General features: G+C 38.0%; 1 protein-coding gene across 1 annotated transcript in view; it reads right to left on the minus strand.

The window, feature by feature from the left end:
* Positions 1-18655, minus strand: part of LOC139739910 (prominin-1-A-like) — an 89326-nt gene that overhangs the window by 42790 nt on the left and 27881 nt on the right. The window contains exons 3-5 of the mRNA XM_071650511.1: positions 15916-15986; positions 6475-6683; positions 4418-4538 (exon numbers count right to left, since the gene is read on the minus strand). Coding sequence (XP_071506612.1) covers positions 4418-4538; positions 6475-6683; positions 15916-15986 — 401 coding nt within the window. The remainder of the gene's footprint in view (positions 1-4417; positions 4539-6474; positions 6684-15915; positions 15987-18655) is intronic.

The raw sequence follows: 18655 nt of genomic DNA on the forward strand, positions 1-18655 counted from the left end.
GAGATAGTACGGGACTAATTGGCGAGTGTAACAAGCTGAAAAAATTGGTACGGGACTAACGATAGTCCTGGGTCAGAGAAAGTCCGGGGTTAAGAAACACAAGTGTAAAAAGCCCTCTAGTCATTTCTTGAAACTTTACTCCAAGCACTGTACAGTGGGTTTTTATAGTAATGCTACACTGATAGGGGCCCACCCTTCTTGCCAATCAAACTATGTCTGTCAAAATAACATAATAAGGAAGGATGTCGAGAATGAACTAAAAGGCAAAAAACAAAAAAACAAAAGAAAAACGTCACTGCCAAGATGGAGTGATGGGGATTTTCTCAAGATCCTATTAGTATTGACACTGTCACTACAGACAGAATCAAGGGAACTGCTTTTCAGTCTTTTTTTTTTAAAGAACACATTTCTCTGTCTGAAAAGGAAAGTCCATAACAACAGGAGAAGAGGTGGGTCTACTAACCACTAGCAAGCAGACAATGAGCCTGTGGTCAAGGAAGTTGGAAGGAGCAAATTGACCGCCTGATAGCAATGGTGATTGAGGTCATTCAATTTGTCAGGAGGGACAAGCTTTCATGTTGATGTAGGGCAATTTGTCAATCAGTTTTAATATGGGATAAGCTTGCTTCTAATGGTGGGTATTATTTTCAATGATGATGTATTGTGATTGTCGAGAAGGCTTGATTCTTCTGTTTTGTTGTTGTTGTTGCTGTTGGGTTTTGCTTTGTTTTGTTTTTTGGGGGGTCTCATCTTGTCCTTTTGGAGTACTGGCAGGATGGGTGAAATCCAGCAAGGGATATGGGAAGAAATGAAAGGAGGCATATGGGATAGATACTTCCCCTTTAGATAAAAACATTGCGGCTTAGACAGACTACGTCACTGTTCTCTGCAAATTGGGAATTAAACGGCTTGTTTATCCATTGGGTGGATTCCAAAGAAATTTTTTATGTGTAAGTCTGCTCATGAAGTCCATTCATCCAAACAATTACTCAGCATGATCGGATAACTCAAATCCTGCAGCAAGCATCAAAAACAATGACTGATATCCTCATAAACTTCCTGTCTATGAAATAAAAGCTAGCTAATATTGACTCTTGCTTTGTGTGTGAAAAGAGTTGACCACCATTAGCTCCTAAATAAGAAAAATAAACAAATGTGATGCTGTTGACCCTCAGCTCTGAGGTTATAATGCAAGGTCTCTTTAATAAGCCCTGCAGTGGGTGCCTCAACCATAATTGTTTTTAACATAATGGTAACTGCTTTGCAATGGATGCCAATGTTTGCCTCAGCAATAATGAACAGCCATCCTCATCTGCCATTATCCTACCCCAGGAGAGTTCATCTCTGTGATGCTTGTTTGCACAATTTAAAGTGAAAGAAATCCTCCAATAGTGACTATTGCTATCATTATCATTATGTTGCTTATCATTTACCTCCCCCAAGGACGGAGGTTATGTTTTCATCAGCATTGGTTTGTTTATTAGTTGGTTGGTTGATTTGTTTGTTTGTTTGTCTGTGTGCAAAATAACTCAAAAAGTTGTGACGGATTTGAATGAAACTTACAGGAAAAGTCAATGACATAATGAACAGCTGACTAAATTTTGGTAGTGATCTGGGATTTTTGAAGGATTTTTTTATCTTTTGGCAGACAGGTTCACTGAACTTTGTAATTCATATTTGAGGTTCGCATATATGTGCTCTACATGCTTGGGCTAGGTGCTGCATAGCTGGAAGCTGATGATGACGTCAACGTAAACAAAAGGCCTCTATATTGGGAAATTGGACGATTTTCAGCATGCACGTATGGGTGGTAAATTAGCTGCTTGGCAGAGGTCTGCCCTTTCAGAGTGCTTTTCTAGATATAACTAGAAATATCACTTAAGGTGATTAATACCCCCGCCCCGTGACGACAGTCTTACCCAAGGAATGATCTTTCCTTGATCTTCTGCCATTTAAATGCCGTTACCATGGCAACGCAGCTTCCGACACGTCTGAAAAATATGTCTTGCACATCTTCCCACCAAGACTATTGTGTGTGCCACATTTCATAAGCTTTTGTCAAAAACTGAGGAAGTAGTTCAATCCACAAGATCTTTCCTTGATCTTCCGCCATTAATATGCCGTTACCATGGCAACGCAGCTTCCGACACGTCCAAAAAATATGTCTTGCACATCTTCCCACCAAGACCAATGTGTGTGCCACATTTCATGAGCTTCAGTCGAATACAGAGGAAGTAGTTCAATCCGCAAGATCTTTCCTTGATCTTCTGCCATTTATATGCCGTTACCATGGCAACGCAGCTTCCGACACGTCCGAAAAATATGTCTTCCACATCTTCCCACCAAGATCAAGGTGTGTGCCACATTTCATAAGCTTTGGTCAAAAAACTGAGGAAGTAGTTAAATCAGCAAGATCTTTCCTTGATCTTCTGCCATTAATATGCCGTTACCATGGCAACATACTTTCGGGTACTGTCAAAAAATGTGTCTTGCACATCTACAACCAAAGGCACACATCTGTACCAAGTTTCATGGAAATTGGGCAAAAACTGAGGAAGTAGTTTGCAACACAAAATTTTCCATCATTTTGGCTCATAATATGTGAGCTGTTACCATGGCAACATACTTTTTGTCACTGTCAAGAAATGTGTCATGCTGACCTATATCCTAAGACAAACATTCAATATGAATTCCATGAGAATTGGAAGAACACTGATGAAGCAGTTTTGCCATGAAGCATTTTGCCCTATATTTTACCAATAACATGCCGTTACCATGGCAACGCACTTTTTGCCACTGCAGAAATATGTGTCTTGCACATTAACATATTCAGATGAACATCTGTACCTAATTTCATAAAAATTGATCAAAAACTGTGGGAGGAGTTCGCGACGCAAGATTTGTACCCATTTTTGCCCATAATATGCCGTTACCATGGCAACGTACTTTTGGGTACTGTCAAAAAATACGTCTTGCACATCTACAACCCAAGGCACACATCTGTGCCAAGTTTTATGGGAATCGGTTGAAAACTGAGGAAGTAGTTCGCGACGCAAGATTTGCAACGGACCGACCGCCCGACCGACCGCCCGACCGCCCGACCGCCCGACCGCCCGACCGACCGTCCGCTGATTCCTATATACCCCCTTCAAACTTCGTTTGGCGGGGGTATAATTAATTTGACTGGAATCAGACAAAGGATGGGAATGTTTCAAACAATTTACATCTAGAGGAGTCAACCATAGCTGCTTGGTCCTAAAACCAGTAATACAATAAACATGTAAGATGTTTCTATGATTTGCCTGCAAACCGTTTTTAATACTTTCATCCACATTAGTATCGAGGATTTGGCAGCTCTGTCATTGAGAATGTGTGATGCATGGGAATATCACACCCCAAGACTGGGTTGATAATTGTCTTTGGCATCTGACTGTCTCTGCCATACAAATACATAAGCATTGTAGGCACAAGATATATTACCGGTAGTAAGTAACAACTTTGTGCATGTTGCATAGCTTGCAAACCAGTAGCAACTCCTAAGCTTCATCCCCCCCCCCCCCTCAAAAAAAAAAGCAAAAATGTTTCAAAATAACAACCTCTATGAAATGCATTATGCATTATAATGTCTGTGTATGTACATGCAATATGTACATACTTGCATAGTGTGTGTAATAGATAGCAATTATTTCATCTTTGATGGGAGAGACCAGTGTAACCTGTTACAATCAGTGATTGCTGATTGTAAATTTAAAATGATTAGCTATTACGGTGCAAATCACGAGAGCAAAAAGCATAGTAGGTAGTTTGCCACTATTTTTAATAAATGCAAGCCTAGACAAACACAGTGACATATCCGAATTGACAAACTAGTCAGAGCTGTCCTTGATAGTTATTTGGTGTTGCCACTTCAGAGCGATGAATTATGACATGGCAATTATAAAACATCCATTTCATTTTTCATGTACCTGTAGTTTTGTTTGGTTATATTTTTTCATCTCACACAAATATAGCAGCAAGCAATAATACGACCTTGCAAAACTTATCCCAACGTTTCTAGTAGTAGTAAAATGGTCTAGGTTTTCATGGAAGGGGGATTGAATGAATGTAGAGAAGTGCAACAACAAATATTTTTATATCAATATCCTCAACACCCTCTATACCGCCAGTGGAACGTTTTCAAAAGTGGGGGAGGGGGGGGGGGGCACTTCCGGGTTTCAAGCAAAAAAAAAAAGATAGGTACAATTGTATGCAAAACTCTACAAGAACACAATTACAAATGATCACACAACTGGGCCAGTTTACTGATTTGCTCAGGCTCACAAATATCACTTTTTCCTTGAGAACCTAGAAATGAGATGACAAGCCATAAGACACTGTTGCAGGCAATGTGGCAGCAACACAGTCACATATTGCTTACATTCAAGGTGTTGTTGACAAAGACGATAAGGTCCTGGAGGTTGTTGTCGACGGTGGTGGGTAGACTTTCTGCCTGACTTCCGGTGTAGGAGCTGATACAGAGGGCGGTCACTGCACCGGCACTGCAAGGGGAGAAAGCGCGATAAACAAAGGGGAGATTTAGCCATTAACTCAGATCTTCATCTTCACCTAACAGTTCTACACAGCTTATTGTCTAAATGAATGGATGACTTTAAAGGCAGAAACTCTCATTTACCAAATAGCATGGTAAGATTCAAGAACTGAGATTTCATAGCAAGTTAATGCAATCTTATTCCCAATTTCCAGCAAAACGTAGAGTGAATACCTCATCAAACTTTGACATTCAAATGACAACCAGACCTCTTGGAAACAAAAAGGTTTAATACAAGGTGTCATTATAAATGTCAGGAATTCTCCCATAGGCAAATTAAAATCATACAATTTACAATGATCATGCATGCAGTTACTTTAATTGTACACCAAAGTGTGCTTGAGTCAATTATATTTATCAAATGCCGACTTAAAGGACAAGTCCACCTTGATATACATGTGGATTGAGTGAATGCAGCAATATTAGTAGAACACATCAATAAAAGTTTGGGGAAAATTGGACGATCCGTTCATAAGTTATTAATTTTTTAAGTATCTGTGCAGTCACTGCTGGATGAGAAGACTACTACAGTGTATGATGTCATATGTGTACAACGATATAAAGAAAATAAAAAGATAATTTCACAAAACTTCACTTTTTGAATAAAGTGCACATTTCTTCGACTTGTTACTGACATAATATGTTAGGGGTAATATTATTCCCCCTGCCTTCTGAAAGAGAGAAGTCAAGTGTTCTTTTGTTATGCGAGAAAAGTGAAAATATGTTGAATTTTCTTTGTTCTATCTTTATATTGTTGCACACATGTGACATCACAAGCTATAGTAGTCTTTTCATCCAGCCTTAAGTGAGCAGAAACTTCAAAAATTCATAACTTTTTAACGGATTGTCTGATTTTCCTCAAACTCTCACTGATGTGCTCTACTAATATTGCTACATTTACTCAACCCACAAGTCTATGAAGGTGATCTTGTCCTTTAAAGGTCTTGTTTTCCTTTGGGAGCAGTGATTTAAAATTTTTTCAAGATATCACATTTGATGCATATGCGAGGTCTGTTGTAGCACAAAACATCCTACCATATAAAATTTTCACAATACTAAAATCTAAGGAGATATCAGTACTTTTCTCAATAAACCATAACTGTAGACAGTTTAGTCTGGAAACATTTTAATTATAACTATTCAAGTGCACATTTTGTGTATCTAATAATACTTAAAGGACAAGTTCACCTTCATAAACATAAGGATTGAGAGAATGCAACAATATTAGTAGAGCACATCAGTGAAAGTTTGAGGAAAATTGGACAATCGATGCAAAAGTTCTGAATTTTTAAAATTTTTGTGTTGGAACCGCTGGATGAGGAGACTACTACAGCTTGTGAGTCATATGCGTACAACAGTATAAAGAAAATGTAAAAGAAAATTCAACATATTTTCACTTTTTTCGCATAATAAAAGAGCTCTTGACTTGCCTCTTTCTAAAGGCAGGGGGAATAATATTGCCCATAACATTTGTCGGTAACGAGTCAGGGGAATGTGTACTTTTTTCAAAAGATGGAATTTTGTGAAATTCTCTTTATATTTTCCTTATATTGTTGTACGCAAGTTATTCATACACTGCAGTAGTCTTCTCATCCAGCGGTTGCTGTACAAAAATTTTAAAAATTCGTAACTTTTGAACGGATTGTCTGATTTTCCTCAAACTTTCAATGATGTGTTCTACTAATATTGCTACATTCTCTCAATCCTTATGTTTATAAAGGTGAATTGTCCTTTAACATTGATCATATGTATACAAATTTTTACAGTGATTGTTTTTATCCCTAGCACACATTTTAGAACTATTTTAGAGCACTAATGCTGGGTTTTTGTTTCATCTCCAAATGGTTTTAGAAGTTATGCCTTTAATAGGAAAGGACCAAACTCACAAGACGAAGATGAGAGAAGCCACCAGGAACAGGGAGTAGACCAGGACCCGACAGGTGGAGTTGTCTTCCTGTTCCTGGTGCATCTTGCCCCCGCATTTCCTGCAGCAGCACCGGCAGCAGCAGAAACAGAGGGCCACGATGGGGAAGATGAGGCAGAAGAGGAGGCCGATGACGAAGCAGATGGCGAACCCCATCAGGTTCCGCTGGTACTGGGAGATGGATGGGAAGGGGGGCGGAGAAAAGAAAATGGTAGAGGAATGCACTTTAGGATGATGTACAACTTCGGATGAGTGATGGGTTTGCAGTGGGTAAGCATGTCTGCAAGTGTTTTATTTCAGAGCTGGTAGACAAATAGCTGGGGAGTGGAGTATCACAATTCAAGATGATGGATTACATGAGTGATGCACCATGTCAAGTACAAGTGAGGAGGCACATCTGGTGCATGTCAGCACTGTGCATCAATTTCCTCTGAAAGGGCTTTAGATTTGGAACAGTACTGGTATGTCAACAGGAAAGGGTTTCCAACTCTTGAGACAGAACATAGATACAAATCATGCAAATGATTGGTATAAATGGTGGGTGTGTTCATTATCTTATTCCTTATCAAATTAGATTAAAACTTTACACCCCAGGGGCATTTACAGTACATTGGCAGTGACAAACCTAGGGTGCCCTCACATATCACAAGTTCATAGAACTTTAAAATAGCAGTTTAATAGTCAGCAAACTACAACCATACCCAGGTCTATATCATTGGTTTCTCATCAGTTTTTGGCCAATGTTAGAAGCTCGCTCACCTCTTATCGGTAAAAATTCTGGTCTTTGGTCACCTGACTCTCCAAGTTTGGCCACTTGGGATCACGAGGGAAGCGTAACTGGTTATTTTTGTTTACACCCTTCACCTATTTAAAGATTCTTAACACACTACCACAAACAAAAAGAGCACCACTTTCCAAACAATCCCCCCCCCCCAAAAAAAAAAAAAAAATGCAAATGTTGAGGGCAAGCAGATTCTTGAAGGGATGGTATAGTATTGGTTGAGGTGAAAATTTAGCTTTCAACTTTTCGCAAGATACTTTAAAAAAAAACTTTAGAAAAAGCTAAAAAAAAGCATACAGTTTTAAGAGGAATTCAAAGTTTCTTTGATGAAAATCGGTGTTGAAATTGCTGAGATATCCAAAACAAAGTAAAACAAAGCATTCCTAATACAAGGTGGGTCCTACCTTTTATTAAGATCAATTTGTTTTTTATATCTCAGCCATTTTAAAACCAATTTTCATCAAATCCCTCTTAGAATTATATGCTCTTTTATATCCCATAAGAAGTTTCTCATTATCTAAAATATCATTATCAAAAACATTGGAAACCTCAATCCCCATCTCAACCAAAACTGTACCATCCTTTTAAGCCAAGGTAACTGAGAAGCAAACACTTAAATTGTTTGTTTGTTTTTTTGGTATTAGGTCTATCTAAAACAAGGTATCATGTAGATAGATGTACAATAAAATAAAAGTATCTTTCTTTCAATTCAATGCAAACAAAGAAAAACTGACAAGGAATAGATATAATTTATTATTGAAAAATAGAGCAAAGAAAATGCAATTCCATTCGGATCATCACAAAATGATATTGTCTCTGGAAGCTAAAGATCTGCATTGAAAAAAAAAAATGTTCAAAATGTAGACTCATTGCTTCTATAATACTGGAGAACAATGTATCAACATCATGGGGGAATCACAGATTACTCATATCATAAAACATTTCATTTCCGCTCACCAGATTGCTCTGATCATATTTCTACTGCTCTCATATGACTGACACAAGAGGAACACATAATCTTCTCTCTGTCATGAAAATTGGATATCTATTCATATGCAAATTTTAGATTGACTGCCTCCACACACACACACACACGCACGCACGCATGTGCACACACACACATACGCAGTATGCTAATCTTTAATATTAATTGCTTGCTAAAGGCAAATCAGTAGGGCTGCATATTGGCCATGAACCTCACAGTTACCTATTAATAGTCTCAGATTCCATAGACACGGTATTCATTTGTGAGTCAGATCATTGCCTATTTCGTGAAAGATGTATGATGTACCAATACCACTACCGTCCCTCTGATAAGCTCTCCCAGTAATATTAATTAGTGAAAGCGGCAACACAATTCCCTCCGTCCATATTGATTGGGAGTAGATTAAATACAGTCCACTGCACAACATGAAAATTGTGCTTTATTATACACGCTTGATCAAAATGTGATCAGAATCTCATTTTACACGAGTGTGGTGGGTAAAGCTCATAAATTAATGTAAATTACTGGGAGCTGTTCTGGAGAGGGGCATGTGGCATAAAAAAAGCTCACCATGTGCTCAGCTGCATTACGTATAGCTAATATGTATTAGTCACAAACACAAAAATGTGAAAACAAACACAAACACAAACATAACATTCTGCATACATAATCCAGCCAAATTTGTTTTATATGATATATTTATAATAATAATATGGAGATATCTCATTCAGCAGGGGATGTGTGCATACTTGGCAAATTTTAGTGAATTTTAAGTCTCGTAAGGGTTTGTAAACAGTTGCAATCGCATTCACTGACAGCTTTCACTGTTGCAACCAGTTTTTCTTGTCACAAAGAAATTTTGAACACGTTCAAAATTTTTAGACCCCATAGCATAGGGATACCATGGAGACGGAAAGGTGGCAAGCTATACAATGTAATCAAAAATCCATGTTTAATAACGAATAGAGCACAGTTTTATCACTGATCTCTACAGAATATTTAAAAGTACAGTGTACATGTACACACACAGCCAAAGAATCTCAACTGGAGTTGACCTACCAATGAGCATACGCTTCAATTCACATATTCGCTGAAGGGTGCTATTCTTGGACCCCGTTTACAGTGCGGGGCTGGGCCGGGCCGCGGCCGAGTCCTGCCTCAATTGCGGGGCCGAGCCCCGCAATTTTGTCCGTTTACACTGCCGGGCTCGACCGCGCTTTTAATTCAAACCCTTCAATATTTTGTCGTAGTGGCGCTCTGCTTGTAAACAAACGCAATTTGGTATAGTCTGGTTTTCAGACCCTTTGCCAACTGGATTCCGTGGCGACGAAGCCGCCGTTTGGGTAAAGGCCTTTGCCGAAGGAAAAATCCTTTGCAGGACAAAACCACCTTAAACTATACTTAAATAATTTTCGACGTTGAGGGGAATAATATCCTGAATAACGAAATAGTACGGGCAGAGGGTTTGGAAGCCAGACTAAAATTGGCCGCGCATTTGGCCCAGTTTGCGTTTACACTGAGAAAAGGCCGGGCTCAGCCGCGGCTCGGCCACGGCCGAGACCACCTCCAGAGCGTGGCCAAATGCGCGGCCAATTTTGGCCCCGCATTTGGCCTTTTGCGCATTTACACTGAAATGAAGGCGAGCTCGGCCGCGGCCGAGCCTCGCACTGTAAACGGGGTCTTGGTTTCCGACTGTACCCTGATGGGCAGCGAATGCAGATCGATTCCATCGGACCACCCATCATCCCTACAGTACAAGGCCTTTAACCTATTGAGGATGAGTCCCGAGTATACTCGGGCAGGTGTCTATGGGAAATGCGTGATGTAGCAAAATCAGCCCGTCCTCAATGGGTTAAAGTGAGGGCAAAAGCATGATGGGGGAAAACACTATTCTTAATTGCCCCAATGAGTATTGGAAGAACAAGAATAATCTGCAAAATATTGCACTACAGATTTGATGGACTGCTGGCACAACCAGTTTGATGAATCACTATAGAAACATTCAAGGATACCTAGAAATTGATACTTTACACCTACATGTCAGGCAATTAAGTACAGGACTTTATCATTAATAGAGGCCTCCATATAACAAAAGGCTGCACACGTATACCATGGCACGTCATTAACTATGGGTGCACTATAATTTTTTTTTTTTCATGGATATCTGGGCCAAGGACTGTATTTACATTTTATCCATATATGATAACTTTATATTGCCTCATCCCATTACATACATTACACTACCCATTCTATGATGTCAGGAAAATTACAAATTCTTACATTGCCTCATGAAGGGATATGATTTCACATTTGACAGTATATTGTGTACACTGTATCATGCCACAGCTATTGTACATTGTACATGTATTGTAAATACAACTCCGAAAGGCATCCTCACATACTGTACTTTACTTTTTTTTTTTCCCACTGATATTTAATATTCATTTCAATCCATATAATACCAAAGACAGCAATTTAATTTGGTATTACATGTACTGTAAAATGATTGCACCAAGAATTCATTACTGGTCACGATATTCACACACACACACACACACACACACACACACAAGTGAGACCACCATACATGACATTATCACTAGCATATGACTATTCATTCTCTAAATATACCTGAGCCATTTATAACATGTTAATGCAGGTATATATAGATTATGATTACGCATTATACTGTCCGACAGAGGAAGCTGGGAGGATAAAATTTCCTTTAAATAATAAGAGATAATAAATCCAGTTTAATCTTCATTGCATCATGCACCTCTTTTCTTCGATTTTCTTTTGAAACATCATATATCTCAGGTAGAGCATCTGAAACAACTTACTGCCTGAAGAATGATGTCATCCCCCCCCCCCCATGAATTAAACAAAAAATAGATAAAATATGTACCCTCTGCAGTATACATTGTAATAACAACTGTATATGTACATAGTCATCGAATCATTCTTTACAGATGAGAAAATAAATTGTATATAATATCAATGATACCTTCTAAGATGTTGTATTTAGGAGGTGAAGCTAACCCCCTTTTTATGCCCCCTACATAGACAGAGCGGGCAAATAGCAGTACATGAATGGAAAATGCTCTCTCTGTTGTCCACAAAGGGTTTAATGAGTAGGGTATTGTGTTTGATAATGCGGAGTATTGGATATTCATACTGTATTCAGTCATCCTGTACAGAAGAGAACATACATTGTATGTCAATGACACCTTCTACAAATGTTGTATTTAGGAGGTAAAGCTAACTTCCTTTTTATGCCCCCTGCAAAGAAAGAGCGGGCAAATAACAGGACATGAATGGAAAATGCTCCTCTCTCTTGTCCACAAAGGGTATAATGAGTAGGGTATTGTGTTTAATAGCGTGGAGTACATTCATACTGTATCTAGTCAGCCTTTACAGATGATGAAATAAATTGTATGTCAATGACACCTTCTACAATGATCTATGTAGGAGGTGAAGCTACCCCCTTTTTATACCCCCTATTTATGCCCCCTACATAGAAAGAGCGGGGAAATAACAGGACATGAATGGAAAATGTTCTCTCTCTTGTCCACACAGGGTTAAATGTGTAGGGTATTGTGTTTAATAGCGTGGAGTACATATTCATACGGTATCAAGTCATCCTTTACAGATGCAATGACACCTTCTACAATGTTCTAAGTAGGAGGTGACGCTACCCCCTTTTTTATACCCCCCATATATGCCCCCTACATAGAAAGAGCTGGAAAATAACAGGACATGAATGGAAAATCAAATGTTTTCTTTCTTGTCCACAAAAGGTGTAATGTGTAGGATATTGTGTTTAATAACATTATCGAGTCATCCCTTAGAGAAAATAAATTGTGCATGTATGTCAATGACACCTTCTACAAAGTTCTATGTCGGAGGTGAAGGTATCCCCTTTTTATGCCCCCTATTTATGCCCCCTACATAGAAAGAGCGGGGAAATAACAGGACCATGAATGGAGAATGCTCTCTTGCTCTTGTCCAGAAAGGGTGTAGCTGTATAGGATATCAAACTCAGTGATATCATATCAAAACAGGAAGTACAATAAACTTGTGCTATTCACAAACCAAAGATGCACTCTGGGTGTCGGACGTGTAGTCATGTGTACTGAAGGGTCTAAAGGGGTACACAAGAAGACACGTTACCCCTCTCTTTACTCTCAGCAACTTGTTTGTGCATGATGTCAATGGTGTTTTGATGTGGTGGTGCTGTGAGGATTAATGCAATTAACCCATTGAGGATGAGCTGATTTGGCTATAACACACATTTCCCACAGACATCTGCCCAGAGTATACTCTGGACTAGTCTCCAATGGGTTAATGAGCTGTGTGTTGGTTGACTCACTCTCTCAGCCACAATTAGAACCACCCCATAGTGTATTACTTGGCAGGAAAGATGTGTGAAGCACCCTAAACAGGAAGGAAATGGTTGACTTTTAAACAAATTATGTTTGTAGTACACGTACAAAGGGACAGATGAGTATGAAAGTTCACAACCTTTCAGTATTAAAATACAGTGTCTATGCAGCCAAGTATTGGTACTGCCAGCTTTCCATGTTGAAAGGTGTTATGATGTCTAGGACTTTATCAATATAATTCTCAAAAACCAAATACTGAATATAAAGCTGTTATTTTCGCGTACGGGTATTTTTGCACATGAGGAGGTCACAAACATTTTTGTGAGATGTTGTTCTCGCGAATTTACACCGACGCTATCATAAACGCACTATCAAATTAGTGCGAATTTACACTGACGCTATCATAAACACACTATTAACCTAGTGCACGGCAACACGTTTGCGTGTTGTTAAATTCGCGATCCACCTGCAATTTGCGAAATTCACGAAAATCAAACCCCCGCGAGAATAACACTTTATACAGTTTATCTTTGACACTTACAAATACACAAAGGTGCGATAAACTCTTTGATAACCCGATGTTTACCTAAATCACAAGGAAAAATAAAGATCTCAGCCCTGTTTTATGATGTACATGTACTGTAATTTCTTATTGCACCAAGGCAACTTATACCTCTAACTAAGAAAAAAATAGATAAGATGCATTTACTCATAATTTGAAATCAGTCAGCAATCTAACTTTAAACATGTATACATTTTCACAGCTCCTTGCATTTGGGTTTGTTTTTTAATGAAGTTATTGAAGCTGTGTTTGCAATGAAGGTGTCTAGCTTTGTCTGTCCTACCAACCACACACATTACTGAATGTCACCATACCAACATTCAGTCGTATTGACGAAGTATTCTGCATTTCTGCTGCACAGCGGATGAATACATCATATCTAAGGCTTGCTTTAGGCCAGTTAATCCCCCGTGGCAGCTGGCCAGCAAGACCTAGCTGCACCTCAGCACATCCCTGCCCACACTAAACTCATCTACCATCAACATATAGACATCATTTATTTTATGGGGAAGAAAAGTTTGTCTGCACCAGTCTCATCTCTTACAGTATGCCATTTATTCATAAAAGTACAGTTCTACATCATATTCAAGGTAGCTTTAATTAAAAACAGAATGGATAGATCAGACTGCAAAAACGGTGCAGTTTCCATGGATTTAACTATTATGTAACACCAGAAAAAACAAAACAAAAACTATTGCACATAAAGATATTTGGTGAAAACTGAGAAAAAACCCCAGAATATTCGAAGAACCAGTTACACCGGATTAAAATTCATAAATCAAAAGCCCATTTTAACCCTTTCTGTGTCAATAAGTCGAATGTGCACAACTCTTTACACACAAACCTATGAGCAGGTAATATCATGTGGCATGCAAAGGGTTAACTCTTTATGTGCCATGGTGGAAACCCCACATGTGCCACATTATTCTGAGACACCAACGTTATCACGCTTTGGGAAAATATTCTTTTTTTTTCATATCCATGTAACTTTTACAGATTTCTGTTTAGCTGTGTGCAAAGTAGGAGATAAAATGCCGAGCAATGTTTGATGTAAATTGTATGTCAAATCTGTAATTGCTTTTCTTTGAAATGACCAGGAAGTACATTATTGTATTAAACGGCATGCCTTTTGCACACAAAATAGTGACAGAAACTTAAACTTTACACACAAATTCAGTAGGGAACACCACTTAATAGTCGATCACCACGTATGTGAGAGGAACGAAATCGCGAGAAACGTTTCATTGTACTGTGGCATTTGGCGATTTATCGATCGGTTTGGGCAGGTTTGTGCGTTTGAGCATAATATGCGAAGTTGGCACGTCATCGACTGAGTTGGGCATGCAAACGTGGTATATAAAGAGTTAAAGAGAGTCTTACGAATGCTGAGAGACAGACAACAAAACTATAACTAATTTTTCTGTCAAATGTAACATCTGAAACAAAATAGAAAACTTTCCTGAAATACTATTTTATGCATCAACTCTTTTCAAATGCTATCGAGCAGAGATTTATTTCAAAATTGGTCATAAAAGAAAAAAAAATGGTTAAATTACTAGGTTCATTATGTATACTTAATAATTGTAAACTGTGAAAATGTGATTTGGGAATGCCACACTGTTAGCATCAGTAATGTTCCCTTTAGATATTTCTTTTCATGTATAATACAGGATTACTCAAGAAGTTGTCAAACCTTCCAAATTATGTATTGGGTGGCATCCACATGAACTCATAGACCGCTCGTCCTGTCTTCTTCATACAGTTATACCGCTCTGTTAACAAAAATGAATACTGTACGAGCTGAAATTTTCGCGTACAGATATTTTCGCAAATTGCTACTTGGAGGACATGTTCGCGTGTTGTTAATTTCGTGGTTGCAAGGGTCTAACTGAAGTTAGTTATCCGAACATTGTTATTTTCGCGTGTTGTTATTTTTGCAGTTCAAAGGCGATTCGTGACATTCGCGAAAATAAAACCACCACGAAAATTTCAGCTCGTACAGTACAATACGTTTTAAAGGGGAAATCCAGTCCAAGTATAAAGTTAGTCGCAATATTGGGTGAAAAATAAGGAAGTTATGACATTTTGAAGTTTCGCTACTTTTTAAGAAACAGTTCTTGAATGGTCCATATATAATGCAAATGGCAAAGTGAGAATGTCATCCCCTCACAACTTGCCTTAAAGTTTGTACCTAAAATTTTGAAATTTCCAGTTTTTCATTCAAATGTTATTATGCCCAAGGCTTAAATCCTGGTATATCTCACTGATCATTATTCTGAAGGTATTCAATCAGGAATAACATCATGTTTCAGATTTCAGTGACAGAAACATTGAATTTTAATCATTTTTTTCTACACGATCAATGGAAAATTGTAGATTATGACATCTTTAGCTCACTCATTTGTATATTCATATATCCACTGTACAAGAACTGTTTTGCAGAAATTAGCAAAACTTCAAAATGTCATAACTGCCTTATTTTTCATCCAATTTCAGTCAATTTTTTACCATTGAACTCGTAAGATTTTACTCTTTTTTTATCAGACTATCTTATACTTGGACTGGATTTCCCCTTTAAAGCATTGTCCAACAACATCATCCTCAAAATCTAAAAGAAAAAAAATCATCAAAGAAAAGAAGAAGAAATATTAAAGGCACTCCTCCAGGCAAGAAGTTTTTAAAATATGACTTACTTGCAAGACATTGTTGGTGATCAAGCCCACACCAATTGCCAAGGTGTTTCCAAGCAGTCCATTAATGATATCTGTAAACACAGCAAGATATAAGGTTGGTGAAAAAAGTGATATTTCAAACATCTGCACACAAAATCCTTTTCCATCTTTTTTACAATGGAAAAATGATGATAGCGAGACTGAAAAGGAAACTATATCATAAGATTACATTTGAGCTAAGTGAGAGTGCATACGCCTTCAACTTTATATCATGATGTTTTCATTGTGAATTACATATCACACAGGGCAAAACTAGTCAATTTGAAGACCCTGGCTGATTTGTTCATGTTCAAACGGTGACAACATTCTTTATATTAGCACAATGTAATCAAATTTTAATAACATGATGCTATTCATTTTCATTTCATTTCATTTCTTTATTTGTCCAAATTATGTATAAAAAAAAAAACTAGAAATGTCGCTATGGCGACTGATGCCTCCGCCATAATGCATGATTCTCCCAATAGGTGTATAGTACAATGTCTTCACAATGTGTGATGACAGTTTCACATAACTGGCAAAATATCGAAATGACAGGTTTGTCAGAAATATCTTGAATGTTCACTTTCCATGATCTGGGTTTGCTATAATTGTCTATTAAGAGTGCAGGTACACATTTTTGGGGAATTGAAAGTTTTTACTTGACTTCTGACCGACCTTATTATAAGTTTATGCATTGAGTATAATTTTCAAGGTATGAAGAAAGAGTGTAATTACAGTACAAAATATATCTTTTTTTTCATTTAAACCTGACCTTTGACCCATAACCTTTGACCTTTCACCTTCTGGCTGGAAATTTCCAAGAGAATCTCCATTAAGTAATACATATACATTTTTATTGAATTTTAAAACTAATAATGCAATCATTGCATAAACTAGTATATGAGGGAAATAGTAACATTTTGAGGAATTGACCTTGACCTTTGACCCCTGACTATTGACCCATGACCCCTAAATTCCCTAGATAATCCCTGCCAGTCAGTACATGCATATGTACCAAGTTCCATTAAGATACATCGAACCATTTGCGAGAAAAGTGATATTGCAACATTTTCACCTAACCTTTGACCTTATGACATGAAACTCTTTTTGGAGAATCTTTATGCAGTAGTACATGTCTACACTAAGTTTCAAGAAAATAACTGCGGGCATTGCATAGACATGGGGGAAATAGCAACATTTTTAGCATTTGACCTTGACCTTTTGACTTTTGACCTCTTGCCAGTGTCACTAAAATCTACTCAACTAATTGTCCCATCATACATCATCCTTGGACCAAGTTTGGTGAAAGCTGCTTCATCCAGTTTTGAGTTATCATGTAAACAGATAAATTTTAGGATTTGACCTTGATCTTTGACCTTTGACCTCTGTCTGATTTCACTAAAAAACTAATCAAGTAATTGTCCCATCATACATGATCCTCCAACAAAGTTTGGTGAAATTTGCTCCATCCAGTCTTGAGTTATCGCGTAAACGGATGCAATTTCATGATTTGACCTTGACCTTGACCTTTGACCTTTAGCCGATTTCACCCAAAATCTAATCAAATCATTGCCCTATCATACTTCATACTTGGACCAAGTTTTGTAAAATTCCAGTAAATATTACTCAAGTTATCGCGTAAACGTAAGCAGACAGACGTACGTACGGACGGATGGACGGACGGACGGACAACCCGAAAACACCACTTTGTGGCGGAGGCATAAAAACGTGGCATGGAAAATTGGTTTTGTCACACATTCATAAACACATATTTTGGGTTATTGCATTCATTCATAAGAATTCTTTTTTCTTTAAGGTTACTACTTCTTCTAAAAGTAAGATATGACGGATGAAAACTCCCTCATGCTCCCTCTACTTATATAACCTGTTCATACAGGGGGTGAGCTTTATATGAATTTCTGACATTTAAAACCACAAATTTGATTGAGAGCAAAAGTGTGAAAGTTGTGCAGTTTTATCAGCGGCAGTTGGTCACAACAGCTGGTTTGATTATCTTCAAAATGTTCCCTTGTTGGGTATTTGGCAGTTTGTTCTTCTACAGTGTAGTATTCTGGTTGTTTTGTTTGTGTTTCTACCCTTCTGATCATCTGATTTTTATAATTTTCCTTAAAACCAACTTGAATAATGTAAGGAATTGCAATTTAATAGATATGAGCCTTCTACACTGGTTGCTATGGACAACTGTTGCTCTAATTCCTCGTCACTCGTGCTCAGTGCCATGCCACCCTGAACAACCCAGATCTAACCTACATTGTACGTACTCCCATTTTGTCCTAATTCCTATCAACTTTAGTGTCTCTTTTCAAATAGCCACAATATGTACCTGAATTATATATACAGTCTGGGGAGGTCCAATTTCTTTAAAAACAATACATTATTCACAACGTCAGGAGTCAGAAAGCCATTTTTGATGTCCGGTATGGGGGCGTTGAGGGTAGTTTAAAAGCAGTTGTACTTTAACACAACAGCATTGTATCGATGCACTACTCGTGATGAAAAATCACCGAGATGAGGTGTCTTCAATCTATCGTAATACCTCCAGGATTAAAATGATGCGGGGGGGGGGGGGGGGGGGGTATTATGTGTAATTTCATTTTGGCATTACTTGAATGTCCAAACCAGTATGAGCTAGCTACTAATATACTCATGTTATACATATACCAAAAAAAAAAGCAGGATGTCAATTGCTATCCAAATA

This window comes from Diadema antillarum, unplaced genomic scaffold (genome assembly GCF_040938485.1).
Source record: "Diadema antillarum isolate AM-2024a unplaced genomic scaffold, OU_Dant_1.0 seq00000821_RagTag, whole genome shotgun sequence".
In the NCBI taxonomy this organism is placed as follows: domain Eukaryota; kingdom Metazoa; phylum Echinodermata; class Echinoidea; order Diadematoida; family Diadematidae; genus Diadema; species Diadema antillarum.